This window comes from Phasianus colchicus, chromosome 12, assembly GCF_987193195.1.
Source record: "Phasianus colchicus chromosome 12, bPhaCol1.hap1.1, whole genome shotgun sequence".
Classification (NCBI taxonomy): domain Eukaryota; kingdom Metazoa; phylum Chordata; class Aves; order Galliformes; family Phasianidae; genus Phasianus; species Phasianus colchicus.
This window is the reverse complement of record NC_143447.1, coordinates 5,945,962-5,967,594: the sequence shown is the minus strand read 5'-3', so window position 1 is coordinate 5,967,594 and position 21,633 is coordinate 5,945,962. Positions and strand designations below refer to the sequence as shown.

Sequence of the window (21,633 nt, the reverse complement as noted above, 5' to 3'; positions counted from 1 at the left end):
TTGTTGTTATTGTTGTTTTTTAAATGAAATTAACTGGAAAATTGAGTGGACATTACTATCTGACTTCCCACGAGATTCTGCCGAAAATATTGGTACTAAAAGGAGGAAACATATTTAGGGCAGTAATCATACTTTCGACTCCATAAACAAGAGTCAAGTTCCCTAATGAAACCCAGGGAACTCAACACCGAAGGCGTATTTTATCAGGACACGTCTAATTATAGCTGCAAATGAAAAAATCCCAAACTGAAACACAGTGAAATGGAAACAGTACCCATCAGTATTTTTGCCATTATAAATTGGCCTTAGATTGATGGAGAGGTTTTAAACTGACTGTGATGAAAGCCTGACAACCAGATTGAAGTGGGAACAAGACTGAAATCAACCATTTGTAGCTCTGAACACGTACACGTGCAATTACTCCTGATGACTGCACTCCTGACTGACTCCATTTGCAGATACCTACCCTGAAGATGAGTGACTCTTTGTGACCTTTGCTTAATCCTCATTGTATCCCAAATGCCCATGCAAGATGGATTGTTGCTAGAACTATATTTGCCCACATCTTACTTTCGAGCTTTTGATTTTCAAATGTGACTATCTGAGGAAAGGGTGAATGCACATAACAGTATTCTTCAAATTGGTGCTATTATCAGAAAACTGTATACCAAGTAAGAAATTAACAAGAAGCTACAAGTAGAAAGAAGATTTGAAGATTTCCCTCCAGCTCACATGAAATTAATAACTAGTTCTATAGAGAGAATGTCTGAGCTGTATTAATTAGAACACATTAATTCCCAGCAAAAAGTCTTCACAACTGAAGCAGATGCAACCACGATAGACTGAGGTTTTATTGCTGCCATTGATCTGTTCAATTGCTATGCAGGCTGACAAGTACGAAGATGGCAAGGCCATTCACGTCCTGACTGCTGCTCATTGAGTTAAGCAAAGCTTTCAACTTCTCACACCGAGGTGCAGGCTGTTTCTCATCCTTGAGGCACTCAAAGCCTGGCTAGCAGCTAAGCCAGCTACCAAGCTCCAGTTCAGCAACAACATAACTAATTCACATTCAAGGGAAGCTACTGTGTGGACATCATTTGGCTTTCTGTTACACGTTCATTTTAGTTCATGACAGTCTGTTCCTTCAACCTATTCAACTACAACGACATTCAAGATATTCGTCCTGACATAAATATGTCTGACTTTTCTTTTTGTTCGTTTAGGAAAGGAAGTCCCTTAGGATTTCTAAGGATGAGTTAGAAGGATCATTGCTAACATTTTTTTTTTATTTTTTATTTTTAAAGGGGCCAGAATAGGGAAAGTTTGCATTTTTAACAAAAGCTGTTTTACAATGAATCATTTTAAGCAGCTCAGTGACGTTTAAGTCCCTGTTTACTGTGAGATGCTGAAACAATAGAAGATTTTAGATGAAACTTTTAGAAAATAAGGAGTTTGAAATCTTTGGAGATTGGCAGTGATGTGATCTGTATCACCTTCAGCAAATTTGCAGGACCCTCAAATTACTTGCCCTGCTGAGACACTTCCAAGCACAAACTGACCCCCAAACCTCATAATGGACACACTGGAGAATTACAGAGTTCTTCTCTGTTTCAAAATTATTTGACTACAGAATCTCAGTGTGGCTGATAAAGTGAGATGAACTGCAGATGTTATGAAATATATCCCTTTGGTTCAGGTCAAGGAAGACTGAAGAGATCAACATGACAGCTCAGCAGAATGAACACCAGATTGATGTAGTTAGTTCATTCCAAATCTTGTAGCATATAGCAAAAACATATCAAAAGATACATGTACCTTTGCACTGCTCCCTCAGGCATATGTTGGATGGCTAAAAACTCGTCTTCATTATTCATTTTAAAAAGACAGAGAATGCCCTTATTTAGTTAACAAATTCCAGTTAAATAACATGTTACTGAATTAAAAGAATACCTCTAATTTAAACTGCTTAAGATGAATTCAAGTTCAAGTTTCTGAAGATATACTGAAGAGTGCTTAGCATTCTATCACTTAAGGAAAAAACAGGTAGTTCTCAGCTCACTTAAATGAAGAATGAGCGCCTTTAGTATCTTACTCCACAAAAGACCTTTGAGTCAAGCAAACAGTCACTGAAACAACGGTGAAAGAGAGTATCGCGTTTCTTTTCTCAGTGGCATACAACCTGTTCATTTTACCTTACTGTTTTCTTTAAAATAGAAAAATGAGAAGCACCTACCTTGACAGATATGGAGAAAGTGCCATTATCTTAGGGTGTTGCTTGTTGGCTATGTCAAGATAACATTTAATTCAAAAGCGAAGTCTTCTCCATAGCTCTTAGAATGCAGAGGTTCTTTTAGCCCTGCTAGAGGATGTTCAAACGACTACTCAGGGTATTAGAAAAGGCTAATTCTTAATTCCTTCTACTAAGCTTGCTTGCTGCTATGGACTACTACAGGCTTTATTCCTATTAGAGACTTACTGGTTGCCCAAGGTGACGGTGCTGTGTCACAGGTAAGTAAGAAAGCAATATGGCAAAGAGTTTCAAAAACTCTAGCTTTGAGTAAAAAGATTAAATGATTGTGTATGCAGCCTTTTAAGCCTAAAACAATGCATAGCCGTGCTTTAGTTTTCTAGCACTGGCTAACACGTGATAAAATCACACTCTCTTTGCATTCACATGCCACAATCTGTCATTCAAAGAATCGATGGCAGCAGATTAGAGAAGGCTGATGCTAACCCTCATATGGTAGCAATTATAAAAAGAGAAGAAGGTCAAGCCATGTCAAAAAAAGGAACATGCTCATGCTCATTTTTAGATTTTGGGTGTAGGCCAGTAAGTCTTTTCTAATCACTTAACTTAGAACTTAAAACCAGGCTGATTACTAAACAATAGAACAAATACTAAGAGGGGTCAACGCCTGTAACTTCCATCTGCTTCAGGAACAAGAACAATGGTATCTGTTGGAGATATTTTGGTTTGTGTTTCTTGCTAGTTGAAAAAGAAACAAGTGTCTAGCAATATAACTAATCACAATCACAACTCTGGCTAAACAGCTAAAAACGTCATTATTCAGCAAGGCATTTCCCAAGGCATATTCGAGCACAGACATGGAATTTAATGGTATTTCTGCAACAAAGTCATTTGAGTTTCTGCAAGGGTTATGAGGTATTTTAAATATGTTTTGACAAATATTTAAAGGAAGCATTTTGGGTTTAGTTGTATGTTTGCTAAGCTGAAATATGTTATTTAAACACACTATATTGAGACATTTGGTATCAGATAAGGTTGACTAACCTGGGCTCACCTGAGCTGCTCCTTCTCCTTTGAGGAGTTACAGTTGTCTGTCTGTCTGCTCTATTCTCCTTGGCTGTGCTTAGCATCTCACAAAATATAGTTTCTCATCTGGTTGAACTGACAAGATGCTTTCTCAAAGTCACAAAACCACAATGTGACACACAATGTGACACGAGCTCCCCAGGAATCTAGTTCTGGAGAGCAGGTACGTAGAAAGTTCTTCCGTGTCAAACTTCACTATAACTCTGAACTCCCACAAAACAATTTCTTGAACTGATTGTTTACAGTGCTTCACATTTCTGCATCTAACAGTCTGTTTGGGAATCATAATGCTGCCAATTGGTCCAAGTCTTCACAGTTCTCTGGTTTCTTCCCCTCATCTCTTTGTAATAGACTGATAGGTTTCTAATTCCATTTCCTGGTATATGGTTCAGACAGACTGTTTTTCATATGTAATGAGATCTCGGTCCATCTCTCGAGCTTTTGTAATATTTGATTACAAATGGAAATCATAATTAAAATATTCCAGCTGGACATCACAATTGCATCACAGACTGCAGGCAAATAATTCTATTTAGGAAACACTTATCTTTAACTTCAGAAATCTGGTGTTACTACATCTTCCATAAAATTAAAAGAACAAGACATCCCTACAACAAAAGTTGTAATTTGCAATTAACTACCACCATTTAGTCCACAGCACTAAACTATTTACTCTTAGAAGTGATAACTATTAGATTGTGCAGCAATTCTATGTATTGAGGTTAATCTTCACATACTCCCCTGATAGCTGTATTCCCTATGGTTTCATTAAAGAATATACTGAAGTTATGGAGAATCTTGGAATCACGATGAAATGTTTTAGAACTTTCTTTCCAGTCATTCCAAGAATTTGTGCAACCATGGCAAGGAGAGCAAGGAAAGCAAATATTTTCTCATCTTAGTCACTGTTTCCACGGCTTCTCAATTTGTTCTGTCTGGTTTTAGAACACTGAAGCACTCTCAGATATAGAGACAGCTGTGTCACAACAGCAGCAAAGGCCCTTTTCAGTGGGAAGTATCCCCACTCCCATGAAACACACTTCCCTTTTTTGTTTCTTTTTTTTCCCTCAAAATGATGTCCCACAATGACTTGATTAAAAACGTGAACTTTCTTAAATGCATCAAGCATCTGAGCCAGAAGATCACATTCTTAACTGTAGGTATGCGACTCCTTGATGAAAGTAATCTGTGCAGGACAGAGTACCCAATAAGAAGCTGCCTTGTAAATTTATTTTTACCTTTTTGTGAAAAGGAGATGAATTTAAGGGGCAGCAGAACTTTAATAAAAGTGATAAGACAGTTGAAGGAAAAGTCCTCAAAGTCCAGCAGGTGTGGCTCAGTCATCAGCCATTGAGTTGTTGCCTGGAATGCATGAATAACACATGTTCTAAAAGTCTGAAATTATCCTTCATAGTCTGCTACTTCAGAAGCAATCTTTTTGTTTCTGTATCTGGGAAACCATTTAGAGTTTTATGCATAATTCATTAACTTTGTATTAATCAGACTGAGATAAACTATCTTCAAGGTCTCATTTCCCATACACCAGCACATGACAAAGTAAAAGCCAACATTGTATAGATGTGTTCTCTTGTAAATTTGATTGGTTTGGGCTGTTCTCGGCATCCCAAAACAACTAGAAAAGCCATAATGAATGTAACTCCAAATCATTAGTCTTTACACTTATGCATTCTGGGGACGGAGTGCTTCAGTTTCAGAATGTTTCTTCCGTGTGAGTCCAGTCAAGCTTCACTGTATCGTTCACATCATCAGGGTCCAGCAGATGGAGCCAGCAAGTCACTTGATTGGCTTAGATGCAGAGGAAAGAGGCGTTAGGCCGAGTCATTAGACCTTATCACTATTTACTTACCAGTACTAGGAAACTAGCTGACAATAGCTTATCTTGCACAAATCAAATATTCTACCACCACTTGCTTTCGCCAGAGCAAAATACAAAGTAGCTTCTTCTCTACTCTCCTACTTCAGATCGCATTTCAGCATTTAGTTTAACTCTTCACAGAAGCACTGAGGACAGAAGCATACATGGAAAATGGAAGGTGGCTCTGTACTTAAAGCATTTTTTATTTTCCTGACTAAAGTCAGTTTAGCAGGGTTATCAGCTCCCTGCTTAAGATGTCAAACTGAAAAACCATGGATCTATCTTCAACTAAAAGCAACTGCTTTTCATTTAGATCTGACAGCAACTTAAATAAGCTTTCAAAATCAGAACACGTTTTGTTAGCACCCTGGAACAAGACTCAAAAGAAAAAAATATTATGGGAGAACTTTCAGGGGATCCTTGCAGAATGTGACAAAGCTTTCACCGTTAGAGATGAAGCAGCACATTCTCTGCAAGTTCTATTTCCCTGGCTGTATCATACATAGCTACATTAATCACTTACATAGGATGCTGGTTAATAGTACAGTATGTTCCAAAGCAATGGTAATATCACCTAAACTGGTCTTCCACAGAACCTTTATTAAAGATCACAGACTGAAAAAAAAAAAAAAATCCCGCTGCAACACTGGCCTTTAAAGTGAATCTCTGCAAATGGGAACTACGAGCCTCAAAAATAAAATAAAATAAAATAAAATAAAATAAAATAAAATAAAATAAAATAAAATAAAATAAAATAAAATAAAATAAAATAAAATAAAATAAAATAAAATAAAATAAAATAAAATAAAATAAAATAAAATAAAATAAAATAAAATAAAATAAAATAAAACAAAACAAAATAATTTTAAAAAATTTCCCCTTCCCTAACTCAAGTAGAATTAAGACTGTATAATAGGTTCAAACAGATAGCGTGACCCAAAAAGATTAATTTCTATCTCCCCATACAGGTCTGACTATAGCTCTGCTTTTCACACTGTTGAATTTTATTCCCCTCTTTGATTTATTAGGTCATGCACCTAGCCAGCAACTGCCAAAGTGCAATTATACTAACAGCGGCTGGAGGGTGCAGAGCAAGGATATGTACTACATGGTCAACCAACCACATTATTTGACTCAGTAACTCTTTTTGGTACACACATGGACAAAGGCAAACTATATATTTGTTTTTCACAGAAGCAGGTAGTTAAAGAAATTCCTGGAGATTTTGTTTAGAATCACTTTTAAATGTAATGTTTTGGTAACTGTAATTTTAATACAAGCAGATTTTTATCAGCTGGGTGAAAGAATCACTACACTAACTGAAACGAGAGTAATATAATTCTTATCAGTTGAAGCACAGGTTTTGTAGACTCATCTATTTGAACTGTATGTTATAAGGCTGTCAGCAATGCAAGAGTAATTGATGTAGCAAAATCTAGACTCTTACAAATGAGGAAAGCAGGTAAATATTTTTGAGAACAGGCCCCTTAGCCAGGATTCCTGTTTGGGTCATTTTGTTGGACATCTCCACTATCCCTTTAAGGGGCCCTGAGACAAAGAGAACTGCTGAAGCCAGAATAATAACATCATCAGTATCTCATTAGAAAACTGGACTTAAAGTTGGTAATAAGAGACTCATAGAAGTATTAATATTATTACATTAGCTCCTGGAAAATATGTAAGTAGATCTATAGCTACCATAAAAGATGTCTGCTTCACTGCTATTTTAAGTAGTACCCAAAATGAGCATTAAATAATGCTGAAGTAGAACTAAGCTAAGGAATTCAAGATTTTGATTGAGGATTTGCTTTTAACTAGCTCTACTAAAAACATATACATTTTAAAAAGTGATCTTTGCTGCTTGTTTCAGTTAGTGTTCACAGATGCAAGCTGTATTCAGGCACTGCTCGGGATACTGGACTAAAAGACAATTCAGATTAATTCAGGTTAAAGATCCCTAGGTCATCAAACTTCTCCCAGAGCATCTGCCAGTTCCCAGTAAAGCATTCAGAATGTTCCCATCCCCTTCCTATACCAGCAACCCTGCCCTCCCCCTAGTTTTCTTTCTCCTTACCAGAAGGGAAAGCAGGTGCTTCAGTGCATTTGGACGCAGTTGGAGAAAGAAACAGGCGATTCCTAGGCCAAGAGTGTATAAGAAAACCTTACTGGCATAACCATATGAACTTATTTCTGAAACCCAAGCCTACCTTTTATGCAGCTCGTTCATGGACTGGCTGTACTGCTTTGTGCTTTTGTTCTTAAGCTTGTGTAGGGCAGAATTTTTAAGTCGCTACATTCCTCATATGCAGGAACAGCTTGGCTCCTATCTGCTGTAAACAGACCGTGCTGCGGTCTGCGCTGGATCTGGGTGTTCCAAGCAGAAGGCTATCAGAACATGTAGAGTTCCTAACACCTCCACTGCAGCCTCTGTTAGAGCCCAGGTTGACAGATATGCTGGCAGAGAGCTATTATCTTTTCTAAGAAACAATAGAAATAAAATATATGGTGTCCTCCTGGAAAGGGTCTTCCTAAGGGGTGGATTCCAAGTGCCAAGGCACGGAGGGACCACACTTCAAATGAAAGTTCATTTCAGGCATTTTCAACTATATTTATATTTTTGTAGACAATGTACTGAGGTGGGACTGAGATGTCTGCAAGAGCTCTGCTGGACCTGGGCAATGACTTTGTTCTTTTCACAAAGCTTCAAGAGTTATTTGAACAGCAACAGGGTGGCTCCTTCTGCAGTGAGATGACACAAGAAACAGGGAAACACAGTAAAGGCATTATTTGCTCCTTTTCCTCCCTGGAGGATCCCTCCCAATCACCCCGTATGCCACCATTGCAGGGCAGTTTTACCTTCTGTCCCGAGCACCGCTCAGCATTGCAAACAAATCATATGGGACGTATGTGGCAGTACTTGTCTTCATTCCTTCTAGCATACGGTTTGTAACTATGCTCAATATTAAGAGAATAAAGCAAGGAGGAAAAAATAGCTCCAACTCCTACACATTAATTAGTTTTCAGATTTCCACAGAGCATCTCTTTTGACATCTCCAGAGTGTTTTATCTACATTAGGAACTAATTAAAGTTATGAGAAAAGATTCTCACCCATACCTTAGCATATTTACCCAAGATAAGGAGGCCTGAAAATCCTGAAGTCACATGAGAGCAACATGCTGGCCATTTCCCAGGATCCTAGGGACAGTTCAGGTCTAAGAGATACGCCAGGAACAGGACATGGAGCACAACACTGATGACTTGTCATACACAAGATGCTGTCTACACCCTTTAAATCTCCCCATATACAGAAGCTGTCTAGAATCAGAAAAGTAGAACAAGACAGCAGGACAAGGGGAAATGGTTTTAAGCTGAGGGAAGGGAGATTTAGGTTGGACGTCAGGGGGAAGTTCTTTACAGAAAGAGTGGTGAGGTACCGGAACAGGCTGCCCAGAGAGGTTGTGGATGCCCCATCCCTGGAGGTGTTCAAGGCCAGATTGGATGGGGCCCTGGGCAGTCTGGTCTAGCATTAGGTGGGATGGTTGGTGGCCCTGCATGTGGCAGGGGGGTTGGAGATTCATGATCCTTGAGGTCCCTTCCAACCCTGGCAATTCTGTGATTCTGTAGAGAAGATAGGGAAATCATCATCCCTCTTGTTAGGCTGCATGTATTTTGCTCTGCTTCTTACAGCTGTCACTATATGACCAAACCTGATTTTCTAAAAAACACAACTATCAACTAAAAGGCAGAATGATTCTTACAATAGAGAGAAACAAAGAAAATACTAGCAGTTGGATTCCCAAGCTGACACCTTTGTTCAACAGTGCTAAGCAGAAGCTATTGTCATTAAGAAAATGTACAGTTATTATTACTGGAATTACTAAAAATAGAGTGAGAAGGAAAAAAATGGCACCCTCATTTGAAGTACTTATTCTGTCCGTTTTATGATATTAGCTACAAAACCATCAGCTGGAGTTTAAATTGAACATTTAATAAACTGTGGGCAGACCCACAGACATAAAGGAAACAGACTTCTGTATCTCTTTGTATAGAGCTCATTACCCAAAAATGAACAGATGACTACAGTGTACTAGATCTGGTTCTCCCGATCTCACTCTGATGTCTCAGCTCCAAAAGCAACATTTCCTTAATTGAAATTCCTGAAACAGCAGCCTGTTTTCCACACTTATATTCAGAAGTAAAAATCTGGAATAAACACAGAAATATTGCACAGCAGGTGTATAGACCAAGATCGTTTTTCCTGCTAAGATAGGTGGGGCTTTGTGTTTTAATTGTGCCGTTAAGAAATTAACATGACTCACCGCCTCTCCTCTTTCCTGCCTTTCTAATGGCCTTGTACTGTACAAACAGGGGTGTGTTTGAAGGGGGGAGGGGAGGTAGTAGAGGGAAACTTAAAGAGATACTGATGTACCTGGTGACATTTCTGATCTTGATTTAGAGCAACAATACCTAATCAGTTACACTGTTAACGATGGCAATAAGAGAGAAAATACATGACAGTAATGAATCTCAGGGAATCCAAATTATGAGCTAAACAAAAAGCACCCAAGCTAATCTTTTCTGATGTTGGCACTCCAGCAGTTACCTGATAGCCAAGACAGAATAGTAATAAGCCAAAATAATAATAAGCTAAAAGAAATCTCTTAGGAGGGGGAGGCGGGAAGGGAATGCAAGTTGTCTTTGTGGAATGTTATCAGATGAGAATTCAAATTCCAGTCTCTACTGAGGCTGCTCCTGGAATGCACAAAACACTGAGTGCATTCCCTTCATACACACATCCATTTTGTGCTTTATCTTTCCATGCCGCGCTGCTTAAAGTCTTACAGAATTCTCAGCAATCTTGGTACATGGTCATCATCCAAATTTACACTCCTCAGCCTCAGATAAAATAGAAGCCATTTCACCCAGGAGCAAGAGAAATCTGAAGGTCCACACTGGGACTAGAAGGGGTGATCCTGAGATTTAGTTCATATCCTGTCCACCAAAGGGCAAACACGCTAACAAAGAATGCTTAACAAATCTTTAGTGATCAGCAGTGGGTCAGCATGAGACATGACAAAGCTCTCATTTCATTTTCAAATAGTTAGAATTTGGCCTACGCTGTTAAACACATCTGCTAATACTCATCACCTTTCTTAGCATTGATGGCAGTTGTTATCCAGTGCACTTACCTTTCATAAACAATAGAATACTTTTTTGCAGGTTTTGAAGCATAAGCGAGAGAAAAGGGCAGTTTTTTTCCCATGGTAGTTTCTTAGAAAATGTAATCTGAACCCCACAGACAAGAAAGGCCCGTAGAGAGGACAAACACCACTCTTCAGTATAGGAGTGCTCCACAGTTCACATCAGAATTAAATAAACAAATTTCCAACAAACAAACAAGCTATGCAGACCACTCATCGTGGACAAATATATCATAAAATACAAATTACCACTGAGTGATAATTAAGTCACAGAACTGCAGAATACCCCGAGTTGGAAGGGATCCACGAGGATCATTGCGTCCAACTCCCCTGATGTCCTGGACATTTTACAGAGTAATCAAATGCGGTGTAAGCCTTAAGGACTACATTTTTAAGTTTCTTGCCATCAGTTCTATAGAATGGTCTGAAGACTCAAGTCAGATGCCAGTTACTGCTTCTTTACACTTCATTCCTGCCAAATACGACAGCAAGCTTCCAAGACATGTATAAATGGTGAACTGGAGCTGGATTTGTTGAAGAACTTTTTGAACAGAAATAGATTTTTAAAAATGCAGACAATGCTTCAGAAAATGCCACTGTGTACCTAATTCTCATTTGCTTTGCTGAAGATTAGTGAGATTTACAATTCTGGAAACTTCACAAAACACCATCTGAACTTCTGGGATCTTAAACAGCACTGAAAATATCCATTCATGTGACATTCATCCTCTACAGGAGCAAGAGGACTAACAACTCCACTGGGAGCTAAGGTATGTTAAAGTCTTTTGTTGAGAGTAGGGAATCTCATTCTGACCACATTCTTTAAGGCTGCATATGCCATGGTATAAATTTCTGTTAAAGTTCAGAGACTAGAATGTCACTCACATATGCAATATGAATATGACAGATTACAATAGAGAGACAGGTTCAGTGTAACAAACTGCTCACAGACACTATCAAAAAGCATGTTACCAAAAGCCCAGCGGTGCCACAGGACAATCCTTTCATATAGGAACTTTCCAAAACTTACAGAGACTGCCCAATTAGCAAGGGCTGACAACACAGAGCTCTGCCGCGTGCCTTGACACTAACTGCAGTGAGTCATCACTACTTGCAGTTTCTGTTGGATTCACTGAGAGCAATTAGGCCAGCAGTCAGGTTTACATTTTAACTTAAAAATACAAAACGTTGCTTCTCAAGGAGCATTTTAAAGGTACTCTATGTTCCATATAAAACTGTTTCCATTGCAGAAAAGTTCTTTCAGTATTGAGTAAGTTTGAGAAAGCACTGCTGCCCATCTGACTGCCATTGCATAGCTTCTAAATCAAATAAGTACCGTGAGCACAGGAGCTAATGCACTCAGTTTTCTACAGATTTATATTCATATGACTTTGCATGATGATACACAAACTCACGATACAGTCTCTTGCTCAGACAACTTCTGGGTCTAACCCATCCTATTACCCTATTCACCCCATTTTCAGATACTCTGTCATTGATAAAGTTAGCCAAAACTTGCTAGAGGAATCTGCAGAAGACAGACAAGCATTAAGTCTCACTGATTTAAAAAGTAAAAAAAAAAAAAAAAAAAAAGGATTTATACATAACTGTGGTTAAACTGCCATACTATCTGGGAAGTTCACAAACTAAAAAACTCTTAACATTCTGAGCACTTTTGTTCTTACTCTCTGAATACAGAAATCAGTGTAAATTCTTTTCTGCAGGCCAAACTCCAGCCAACCTGGGAAAATACAGGATTCCTTGTGTCTAATGCTCTTAGAACAACAGAACATTGCCCAAGACATTTTCAGAGAACCATTCCCAAGCCTACATCCCCAAATGCAAATAAACCCACGTACTTTGTAAGTTATTATTGAATAGTTCTGACCTCGATTATTGGGGTAACCTGCTAGCTTCTTCACCACAGCTGGAGTAAAGCAACTTGTTTCACTGCAAGGGACATCGCAGTGATGAGACCAGACCTTCAACAAATTCTCCCAGGTTCTGTCTGGCTGCATTTCCAGCCAGACCTTTAGCAAAAACAAATAAACAAATGAAAACAACAACAGCAACAAAAAACAAACAAAACAAACCAACCCCAACTGAAAAAAAAAAGTCAGGAAGGGTGGAAAGGGATAAGCTTTAAGTATTATTAAAGTCTATATGATCAGTTGCCTAAGACACACTAACTCACAGCACCTGCACTGCTACTAAGCCATTTTAGACCTTGGTAAAATCATCACCTTCCCCACCATAATTCTCTGTTAAGTGAGAATTCCTTACCCACTGGAAATGGTACAAGTTCTTTCAGTTGCTTTGGATCAGATCTTTGCAAAAATACAAGACCTTACTTTAAGAAAAATTAATCCTGATTTACGTTAACAAAAGTGAAAGAAGAATACAGACTACAATTGGATCTAAATAAAGAATAGACATTTCACCAAGTATGAAAGAGGAGCTCTAGCAGCACTCACATCTACACCTATTAGTAGCAGTCTTACAGCTATATTGTTCAATACAGTGATGAATGTCAGGCACATCTGTTCATGATTTAAAACCTGTGTAATTGACAACATTCTATTACTCTGCTTCTCACTAATATTTAAATGCATGTAACATCCACTTCATTTAATTAGAGCAGCACAGAGAAAATTAACCCACAGATGAAATAGCACACTTCAAGTCTAGGTAAGACTATATGGTTGCAAAACCACTTGATCACAGCTGTGACCCAATCCAATTACTGCCTCAGCTTCACTAAAAACAAAAACCAACCCACAGTAGAGGCCAAGCTTTCCAAACTTATGCAATTAGTTTTATAAAAGAAAAAGGTTATGAGAAAAAATGTACTATTTACTATGCAAAACCTATTTAGCCTATGCAAACTATCATCTACCCAGGCAAAACAGGTTAAATGCTGACAGGGAATTATAATGTATTCCCTTCTGTGGTAATAGGCATGTTTGAAAAAGCAGTCTAAGACAGACATTTAACTACCTCCAGGCTGGGATTAAAAGTGAAAGGACACGTGGCTCTCTTACTCTCATCAGTGAAATTTCAAACTCAATAGTTCTCTTTTTCTCTCTCTCTCTCTCTTTCTTCTTCTTTTTTTTTTTTTTTTTTTAAACTCTGTATACCTATAAAGAAATTTTGAGGTCCCTAAAGCTTCTACATCATAAACTTCAAACTTAACATGAATGCAAATTGTTAAGTAAATATTCGAAGTGACAAACCCATTTAGCATCTGATCAGGAAAAATGATTTTTTGTATGCTCCCATCCAATCCAGTGGGGCCACTTGATTGAATAAGGATCAGTATGAAAGAAAAGTCTGAGTGATGATGCCTTTAGATTGTCTGCTATTTGGGGTGTGAAACTTGTTTAAGTGACATCTAAATGTTTTCCACAGTATGGAAAGTTAAATGATCCAAAAGCAAAATACACAAAATGAGTTCAAGAACAAAAAGTGAGAGCTTCTGCATTTCAAAGTGCAAAGCACAAAAAAAAAAAAAAAAAAAAAAAAAAAAGGCCTTTTCTAAAGAGTCACAATTTTTGTACTGCATTTACACTGCTAGCACACTGAGCAATTTTATTAAGTGCTTTGGTGTGATGGCAGGATAGTTACTCCTCATTCATATCACGTTACACAGCTAGACTGCATGTGAGTGATGATCCCACAGAGTTGCCCACACAAACAGGCCAGTCTTCATGCAAGGCTGACGCCATTGAGTCAGCAGTCAAATCTAAGAGGCCAGAGTTCTGTCTGTCAGCCAGAAAGTTGTGACTGTGCAGGAAGTATCTCAAACTTCCCTTGCAGTGTGGCACCATGAGACAGCTGCAATAAGCCCTAAAGAACAATTTGATGTAAATAGTGAGCAAAAAGCAGGGGAAAACAGAAGATGTGTCCTCTTCAGCAGCCTCTCATGGTATGATACTTAGAATGCCTAAGTAAAACATGCTGTTGAACTCAGAGGCAGAAAGTGGGTATTCAAAGAGCTGACAGGTCTAACAGTCATGCAGCACAGATATTTGTCCTGTAACCTGAAGCTGCCCTAAGCAGCTGAACTCTTTTTTGCGTTCAGGACCATGATTTTGTATTTCAGCTTTGCCACAGACAGACAACAAACTTCAGACCATAACTCCCTATGCTTCAAGACGTCAGCAGAGAAATCCTCTCTGGCAGCCTTCTGAGATGATTAGTCTCAGTACAATGACTGATGCCACACAGCAAATGAAGGTCTGCGGACACACAAACTGAAATTTTATTAGGTTCAGCTCTGTTCAATTTGTTAACTATTCACAGAAAAGATGGTACCCCAGACCATGTATACTCAAGCAAGGCTGCCTTTTCATGACTTCCTCATTTACCCTGTTCATTTAAAGACATAAGAGGCACTTAACCCTCTCACCAGTTTCAAACAACATAGATCTCATAGTACTTTTTTGTGTGTGGCTTAAGTAGACCTTTATTTATCAGAACAAATCCTGTCACAAGATACCGTTTGTCCATGATTATTTAATATGTTGTGGCAGAAGCCCATACTGTAATGCAATGGGTATTTACTAGAGGACACCTCTGAAGAATAACATAATGCCATAGTCTCATGAGATTCATAAGGTATTTGCAGAGCAAATCACCCCTCCAAAGAGCAAAGGGCAAAAGCATTACTAATGTGCACTTGAGACTCCTGTTCTAACGCTGTGGTTTAAAGTGCTGAGGGCGTTCCTGCACTTAAGAGATTACTTTTGCTCTCTTCATCTCAGACACCCAAGGTAAACTCTCCCTGCCACTGGCTGATTTGTTATACATTAAAGAAGCTGGGAGATGGTAGCAATGGATATACACACCATTGTTCTAAAAGCAAGAAAATCCGCTAATACTTGGTCAAGTTATAAATGGAATGTCTCAAGGACACTCCCAACTCAGTGACTCACATTCGTTTGCTGTAACATGGCTTTGTTGGCACGGGCTATAAAACAACAGGCCCTATTTTCAATGTACGTCATTCCCTGGGCTGTTGCTGATCAGAGATAGTTGCAGTGCTGGGAGCAGCTGGATGGCAGAGTGCGTGCAGCCATGCTGCAGGGTGCAGGAAGGGGGAAGCTGATGGACATGGCAGAAGCAATCTGCTGCTGTTCAGATGAAAACTGTAGGAGAGAAGCAAAATCAAATACATCCAATATGGATGCACTCCCCACAGGTCCCCTACACGCAGCAGCTGCAAGAATTGCTTAGGAGACAGGCAACCTGAAAACCAATTGGGGGAGTGGGGTTGTTGCCACAATGTAAAGGACTTGAAACAAAGAAAGTCATTTTGTAACAACTAACGGGAATATTTCTCATTGTGCAGAAATAAAAGGCGAACAGACATTAATTCAAGTTCCAGGGAAGAGGCTGAAATAGACACTCCAGGGCTTCTAAAGGAAGTCAAGAAAAGGGGAGCTGCACATTCCCTTCCTCTGCAATGTCTTTCTCCAGCTAGGCTCACGCAGGATACTCGAGCAGATGGCTCTCATCCAGCACAGCCTCTCTTTTTCCCTTGATTCCAGGGACACGCAAGTGTGTCACGCTGTTACACGGCCCTTCCAGGGAGACAAAGGCTTTTCACTGCTTTCACAAAGTACGGTTTGTGCGCGGTAAATGATCCCCCTCAGTGGAAGGAAAGCACTCCATTCCTTTCCCCTCAGCTCAGAGCGTGGGCAGGCCGCTGCCAGAACACACGTCGGCGTTCTCGCACGTCTCCCATTCACCACACAGAAGGGGGGACTGCCATCGCCGCGGGAGCAGGTGGCGGAGCGGTGCCAGGGCTCAGACACGCACGCAGGCCCGCCCGGCCCCGCAACCCACGCGCGGCCACCGCCCGCCTCGAGGAGAGGGCGGGACTCGGCGCAGCGCCCGCCACGGCCACGCGCGTCCCCGTGGGCGGGGGCCGCGGAGCCGCGCATCGCGTGTCAGGGGCGCCCCGCCCGCGGCCCGCTATAAATAGCGCGCTGGCGGCTGCGGGCTGGCCGCGCGGGGCACCCGAGGACAACGGCGGCGCCCGCTTAAAAGGGCAACGGCGCCGCCGCTCTGGTGGGACCCGCCGCCAGCTCCCGCGGGGCCGCGGTTCCGGCTGCCTCCGCCAGGCTCAGCGCCGCCGAAGCGGGTAGTCGCGGGCTCGGCCGGCCGCAGCGCGCCGCCGGCCCGAACCACGCGCGGCGGGGGCTGTGCGCAACCCTCCGAGGAGCAGAGGCCGGGCGGGGGAAGCGTCTTCCAGACCCCCCCAGCCCTGCATGCGCTGTCGTGTGAGTAGTCGGCCCCAGTCCCGCCCGGCAAAGCAGGATAGACTGGAAATGGAAATCAAGTGCACCCAAATTAGCGTTTCAAAGTCAGATGCTGTTAGCGGCAAAAACATGAGAAGACGTGAAACAATGCCCCGCCATCCCTACAGCTGAAAATGTGGGATAGCGTGGCACAAGCAGGCAGCCCAAGTAGGCGCTAGGAGGCATTTCCCATCTGTTCTCTTTCACGTTGCTGCTGGCAGAAATGGGAAGGTAGCCGAAGACCAAGAAATGGAAGTTTCTCTGGTTGCCTTTTCTATACAAGTACTTCTGCCAGAACTCACCAGGAGCCAGCCCTGACCACCACTGAGCATTCCGAGGGCATCAGCCCCGGAAATGGCATCAGCCAAAGAAATTTCCATTTGACTTCATGTTGGTTTTGTCCAGAAGAACATGGCTGGAGAGAAGAGCTGCCCTCTCATGTATCTTCACCACAATTTAGAAGCAACATTTTGACACGACCTGCTGATGGGTGCCCCTTCCCTGTGCTCTAGCACAACTTTGTGGATGAGCCAAAACAAGACAAGAAAGTCCACTAGCTGTTTTTTTTCTTTTTCTTTTTTTTTTAATTATTCTTATTACTTACTTTGTTTTGTTTTCTGTTTTTGTTGTTGCTTTTTAAACTGTAGGTAGATTAAAATGCTTTGTTCTGACAAACTCCTCACTGGATATTGTCCCTCATAATATCCAACATTCTATCATTTGTTTCCACCATACCCTTGAAAGCTGCCTTCACTGTTTCAGGGGACTTTATACACTTAGCACAAACCTTCATTTTGACATATCAAACTCTTAACATGAGCCAATACCCACCTCGGATTCATGCTTACTGAAGCAGGTATGATGCTTCTCTTCCCTCCAGCCCTCTCAAAGCTCTTGCCAGAATATCCTGAGAGCAGACGACATAGTTGGGTAAGCCTGTTTATCACACATGATTTTCTGACAAGTTTGGAACATACAGTAAACCAGCACTGGAACCAATACCCCTAATTTCCCAGTTTTCTGTACCATGTGGCACATACACCTGAGCTGGAAAGCTCTACATCCAGTTTTTGAATGAATGTGAACCTTCTTTGCTCCAGTATGGAGTGATACCCCACGGGCCAGGACAGCAGAAACAGGAGTTGATCAGTATAGGCCTCTACAAAGAAGAGATTTAGTAGGGTCTGTTGGGAGCCATGCACATTTCATTTGAAATTATCTAGACCCGTTGTTTCTCTTGTAATTATAAAAAGCAGCTTACTCTGGCCAACATTCTTTTTAAGAGGTCTTTGCCAAGTTATGAACAATGCCTCATCAAAACACAGCGTTGTGCAGAGCGTGTAAACATATGCCATAAAGGTTAAGCTGGTATTCTTTCCAGCCTCAGACCACCCTTGTTTTCTTAGAGATGTTTCAAGAGGAACATCTAATTCAATTAATATGATTTTCTCATTTCTGAAATCACTTGTGTGCATACTTTTCAGATGCATCACCAAAGTTTAATTTCCAACATGCGTGCTGAAAATAACACACCAAAGTTCACAGTGTGAAGTTAGATGCAGATCAATTACGTATTCCTGGTGAACAAAGCAGTGAATAGGCCGACTACTGAGAGAGGAAGTCTAAAACAAGACAGAAAACAATGCAAGCAACTTTGTTCAAGCAAGCTAAGAGAGAAACTAACCTCCCAACTTTGGGCTAACACGATATTTTTTGCCTACTAAACTTACTCATGCACATATGAATGGAGTGCTAACAGAAAAGGAGAGAGAATCCTTAAACAGGAACAAAAAAAGAAAAGGTTAAGTTCTACATTCCAAAGTGGGACTAGAGGAGAACTGCAGCACTAGGACTGCTGTACTACTTGTGTCCAAGGACACTACCCTGCAGGGTTCATTCTTGGCAAAACTTTCTGGGTTAATGTAAAGACAACAAATAGAATCCTAAGTCATTCAGCTTGGCTGTACTTACACCACTGTGCCAGAATGCTCCTGCCGGGAGGCTAAGCTATACACCATGCTGAAGCTGGAACATCTCATCCGCACGTCTCTGGTACTGTCCTAACCACATGAACACAAGATGGGATACATTTGGGACTGCTCTTCCCATAGCTTTTGATGCAGCCCCAGAAAGCAGGTCACATACACTGCACATACACTTGCAGCTCTCAGATCTCTCCTAGGAAGGATACTACATGCAGTAACACCTCTCTGCCTTACATCTTCTAGCCTAAAAATGCTCCCACATGGTCTGAAAGCAAAGTGTGCAGCACTATGCTTAGAGGAAGCAGCAATGAAGGCTGACAGCAGGTCAGCTATCAAGGTAACCTTTTGGATCACTGCAATCATAGCTTACCTATAACCACTGGAAGCTGTTAACTCAGTAGCACATCCGCTGCTGAGACAGTACTGAGACAGGTGATATCATGTGCTTTTAGGTGGCTGCGAATCACCAGTTGCCACAACACACTATTCAGCTTTTCTAATATCTGGTGTGTCACAAACTGTTTGAATTACAATGTCACTTGAGCCACTGCAAGGCTGCATACAAGGAAGCCAAGTCAATCTTTTTGCTGAACCCCAAGAAACAGTTTGTTCCTCACGTGGAACATATCACTTTCTTGTCCCACTCCACTTTAGAAATAGGTGCTTGTGTCTGGCATCACCACAGTCATCATTCTAGCCAAGCCTCAGAAAGGCAGAGGTACTGTCTGCATCTCTGGAAATGGTCCAGAGCAGACCTCAGCTCTGGTCTGAGGTACTCTTGGAAGATAATAAACACACAGTTTGTTTTGGGGCCATGTACTTTTGTAAACAGCTTTCCTCCTGGCAACAACAGCAGTTGGCCTACACAGCGCAAGGGGTACACCTGAGCCCCTCCCATCCTCTGCATAACTAAGCCTCAAACCTCTTCCTCCTTAACCCATACAGATGGGATTCTTGTCTAGATTGGTAAAGAAAACTTCTCGAGTTGCCTCCAAGGGTATTCTATGGAAATTTTATATGTAGATCGTGAGAAACATGGAGCATGCATTTACTCACCTGATTACCTGTACAACCCTACAAACCACTTGATGCAATGCCAAGTTATTCCAAAGAGCATCTACTAACTTATTATGACTTAACAATGAAAAGTGTTGGGTTTGAAAAGACAAAAGAAAAAACATAGTTAACAAAAATGAGCAACCTTCTTTTTCATCTGATATCAGTGCAAAGGTTAAGACACAGGGGAGTTGTACAGCACTGAACCTTCCTCACTATGCTTCTGCAAGGCAGTAAGTTGGGGTACCTTTAAGACCTTCTATCATTTATCCTCTATTTCCCCGAAACATCCAGGCAGAAAAACTTATCAACAAATGGCTAACCGTGTGGCTGCCTGGCTGAATAGGTATTGGGCTAGGAAGAGATCACTGTTTGCAACACAGCAAACCCCACATCATCAACAAGATTCATACCTGCATACTGAACCCAATCTCAGACATAAGAAAGATGTCTCTGAAAACACCTGGAAGACATTCTTGCCATGATGGCTAAATCCCAGCTCTCACAGATATGTCTTCAGGATTCTGAACAACAGAGGTTAAGCCACTAGAGAGCTATCTAGTTGCTAAATTTAAAATAGAATAGTTTTGTTTTACTTGCAGCTTTTTCTATTCTAGAGGATTTATTCAGTACTTCCCTTTGTTTTACTGACTACCCTTTTTCGGGATATGGGACAAAGCAAATCAAGGTGAAGCAAAGGGTAACATGACTTCAAGCAGTTTAGTCCATAGGCACCCTCGGGGAATCTATAACACAGGGCATATCTAAAGGGATCCAAAGCCTGAACATTGTTTGCTTTTGCACTACACAGACTGATACTACTGAGGAAAAGCTCTTAAAATTAACTCCCTCCAACAAGTCCAAACCAGTATGTGCAGTGTGAGAAAAACACCTCAGAATTGCGGACAAACTCCGAGTCATGGGCATCGACTCAGGTTCAGTATTTCTCCTGGGCATTATACAGGTAGAGACTACAAAGACACAAGACGATAGCCTTACTATTTCCCAATCAGCCCATTGAATTCCATACTTTGTGATACTATAGTTGCTGACAAACAAACAAACAAAACCTAGATGGGATCCTAATTAGGGTTTTTACACATCCTGCGCTATGAAACCTTTGGAAGAACATGCACACTAAGCCAAATTATTTTTTGTAATACACAGCTTCTTTCCCACAAACTCCATATCCCACAGGGGTTAAACTGTACAGTAACAAAGTTAAAATAGGCGCAGGAAGGAGCATGAGACTTAAAAATAGATGAGGAATCCAGGAGGCAAAGTCACAGGAAGAGGACTCTAAGACAGGCAGCAACAAGCTTGTGAAGGGCTTTTTAAAAAGCACATTAAATCCTTTGCCCCACTTAAGACAATGCAGTTTTTGCCAACACCTTTTTACTGAGCCAGTACTTGTTGATCCGAAGAGATCAAACTGGGCTTTCATCATCATGTGAATGAAAAGCCAGTGTTGTGGGAGATGGTGACAGTCACACACACTGCACTGTTGATGTGGAGTTTCGAATGTGGTAGCTCCTGAAAGGCATAGACTGGCTTTGAGTCTGCCCTTACACAATGAAGTCTGATACCTTTTAAATGAAAGTATGAAGATACACCTTCATTCCGTGGGGATACAAGCACCTCCATCTGTACTCCCCACCATTGTGTTTTTAAGGGAAGGCAAAACTGGATGAAGCCGTTCTAGTCTTAAAACTATTGAAGTTATTCACTGACATACCTAACGCAACACAGCAGCAGGCTACTTAAGGGCTAAGGTAGTATAATACATGCTTACACACAAAGAATATCGAGCCTGAAAACACTGGGGAATTTTCATGAATTTTGCAGTAAAGTTTTGCAGGCTGTTTAACCTACAACACA

General features: G+C 40.9%; 1 protein-coding gene and 1 long non-coding RNA gene across 2 annotated transcripts in view; both read right to left on the bottom strand.

Annotated features, from left to right (window-relative positions):
- Positions 1-1,875, bottom strand: part of TRPM1 (transient receptor potential cation channel subfamily M member 1) — a 93,718-nt gene extending 91,843 nt beyond the window's left edge. Inside the window, exon 1 of the mRNA XM_090148762.1 lies at positions 1,816-1,875. Coding sequence (XP_090004888.1) covers positions 1,816-1,874 — 59 coding nt within the window. The 5' untranslated portion in view covers position 1,875. The remainder of the gene's footprint in view (positions 1-1,815) is intronic.
- A 221-nt stretch (positions 1,876-2,096) lies between these two features.
- LOC149916247 (uncharacterized) overlaps positions 2,097-21,633 on the bottom strand; it is a 39,307-nt gene continuing 19,770 nt past the window's right edge. The window contains exons 2-4 of the long non-coding RNA XR_016470324.1: positions 5,734-5,825; positions 3,293-5,140; positions 2,097-2,359 (exon numbers count right to left, since the gene is read on the bottom strand). This is a non-coding gene — a long non-coding RNA (uncharacterized LOC149916247). The remainder of the gene's footprint in view (positions 2,360-3,292; positions 5,141-5,733; positions 5,826-21,633) is intronic.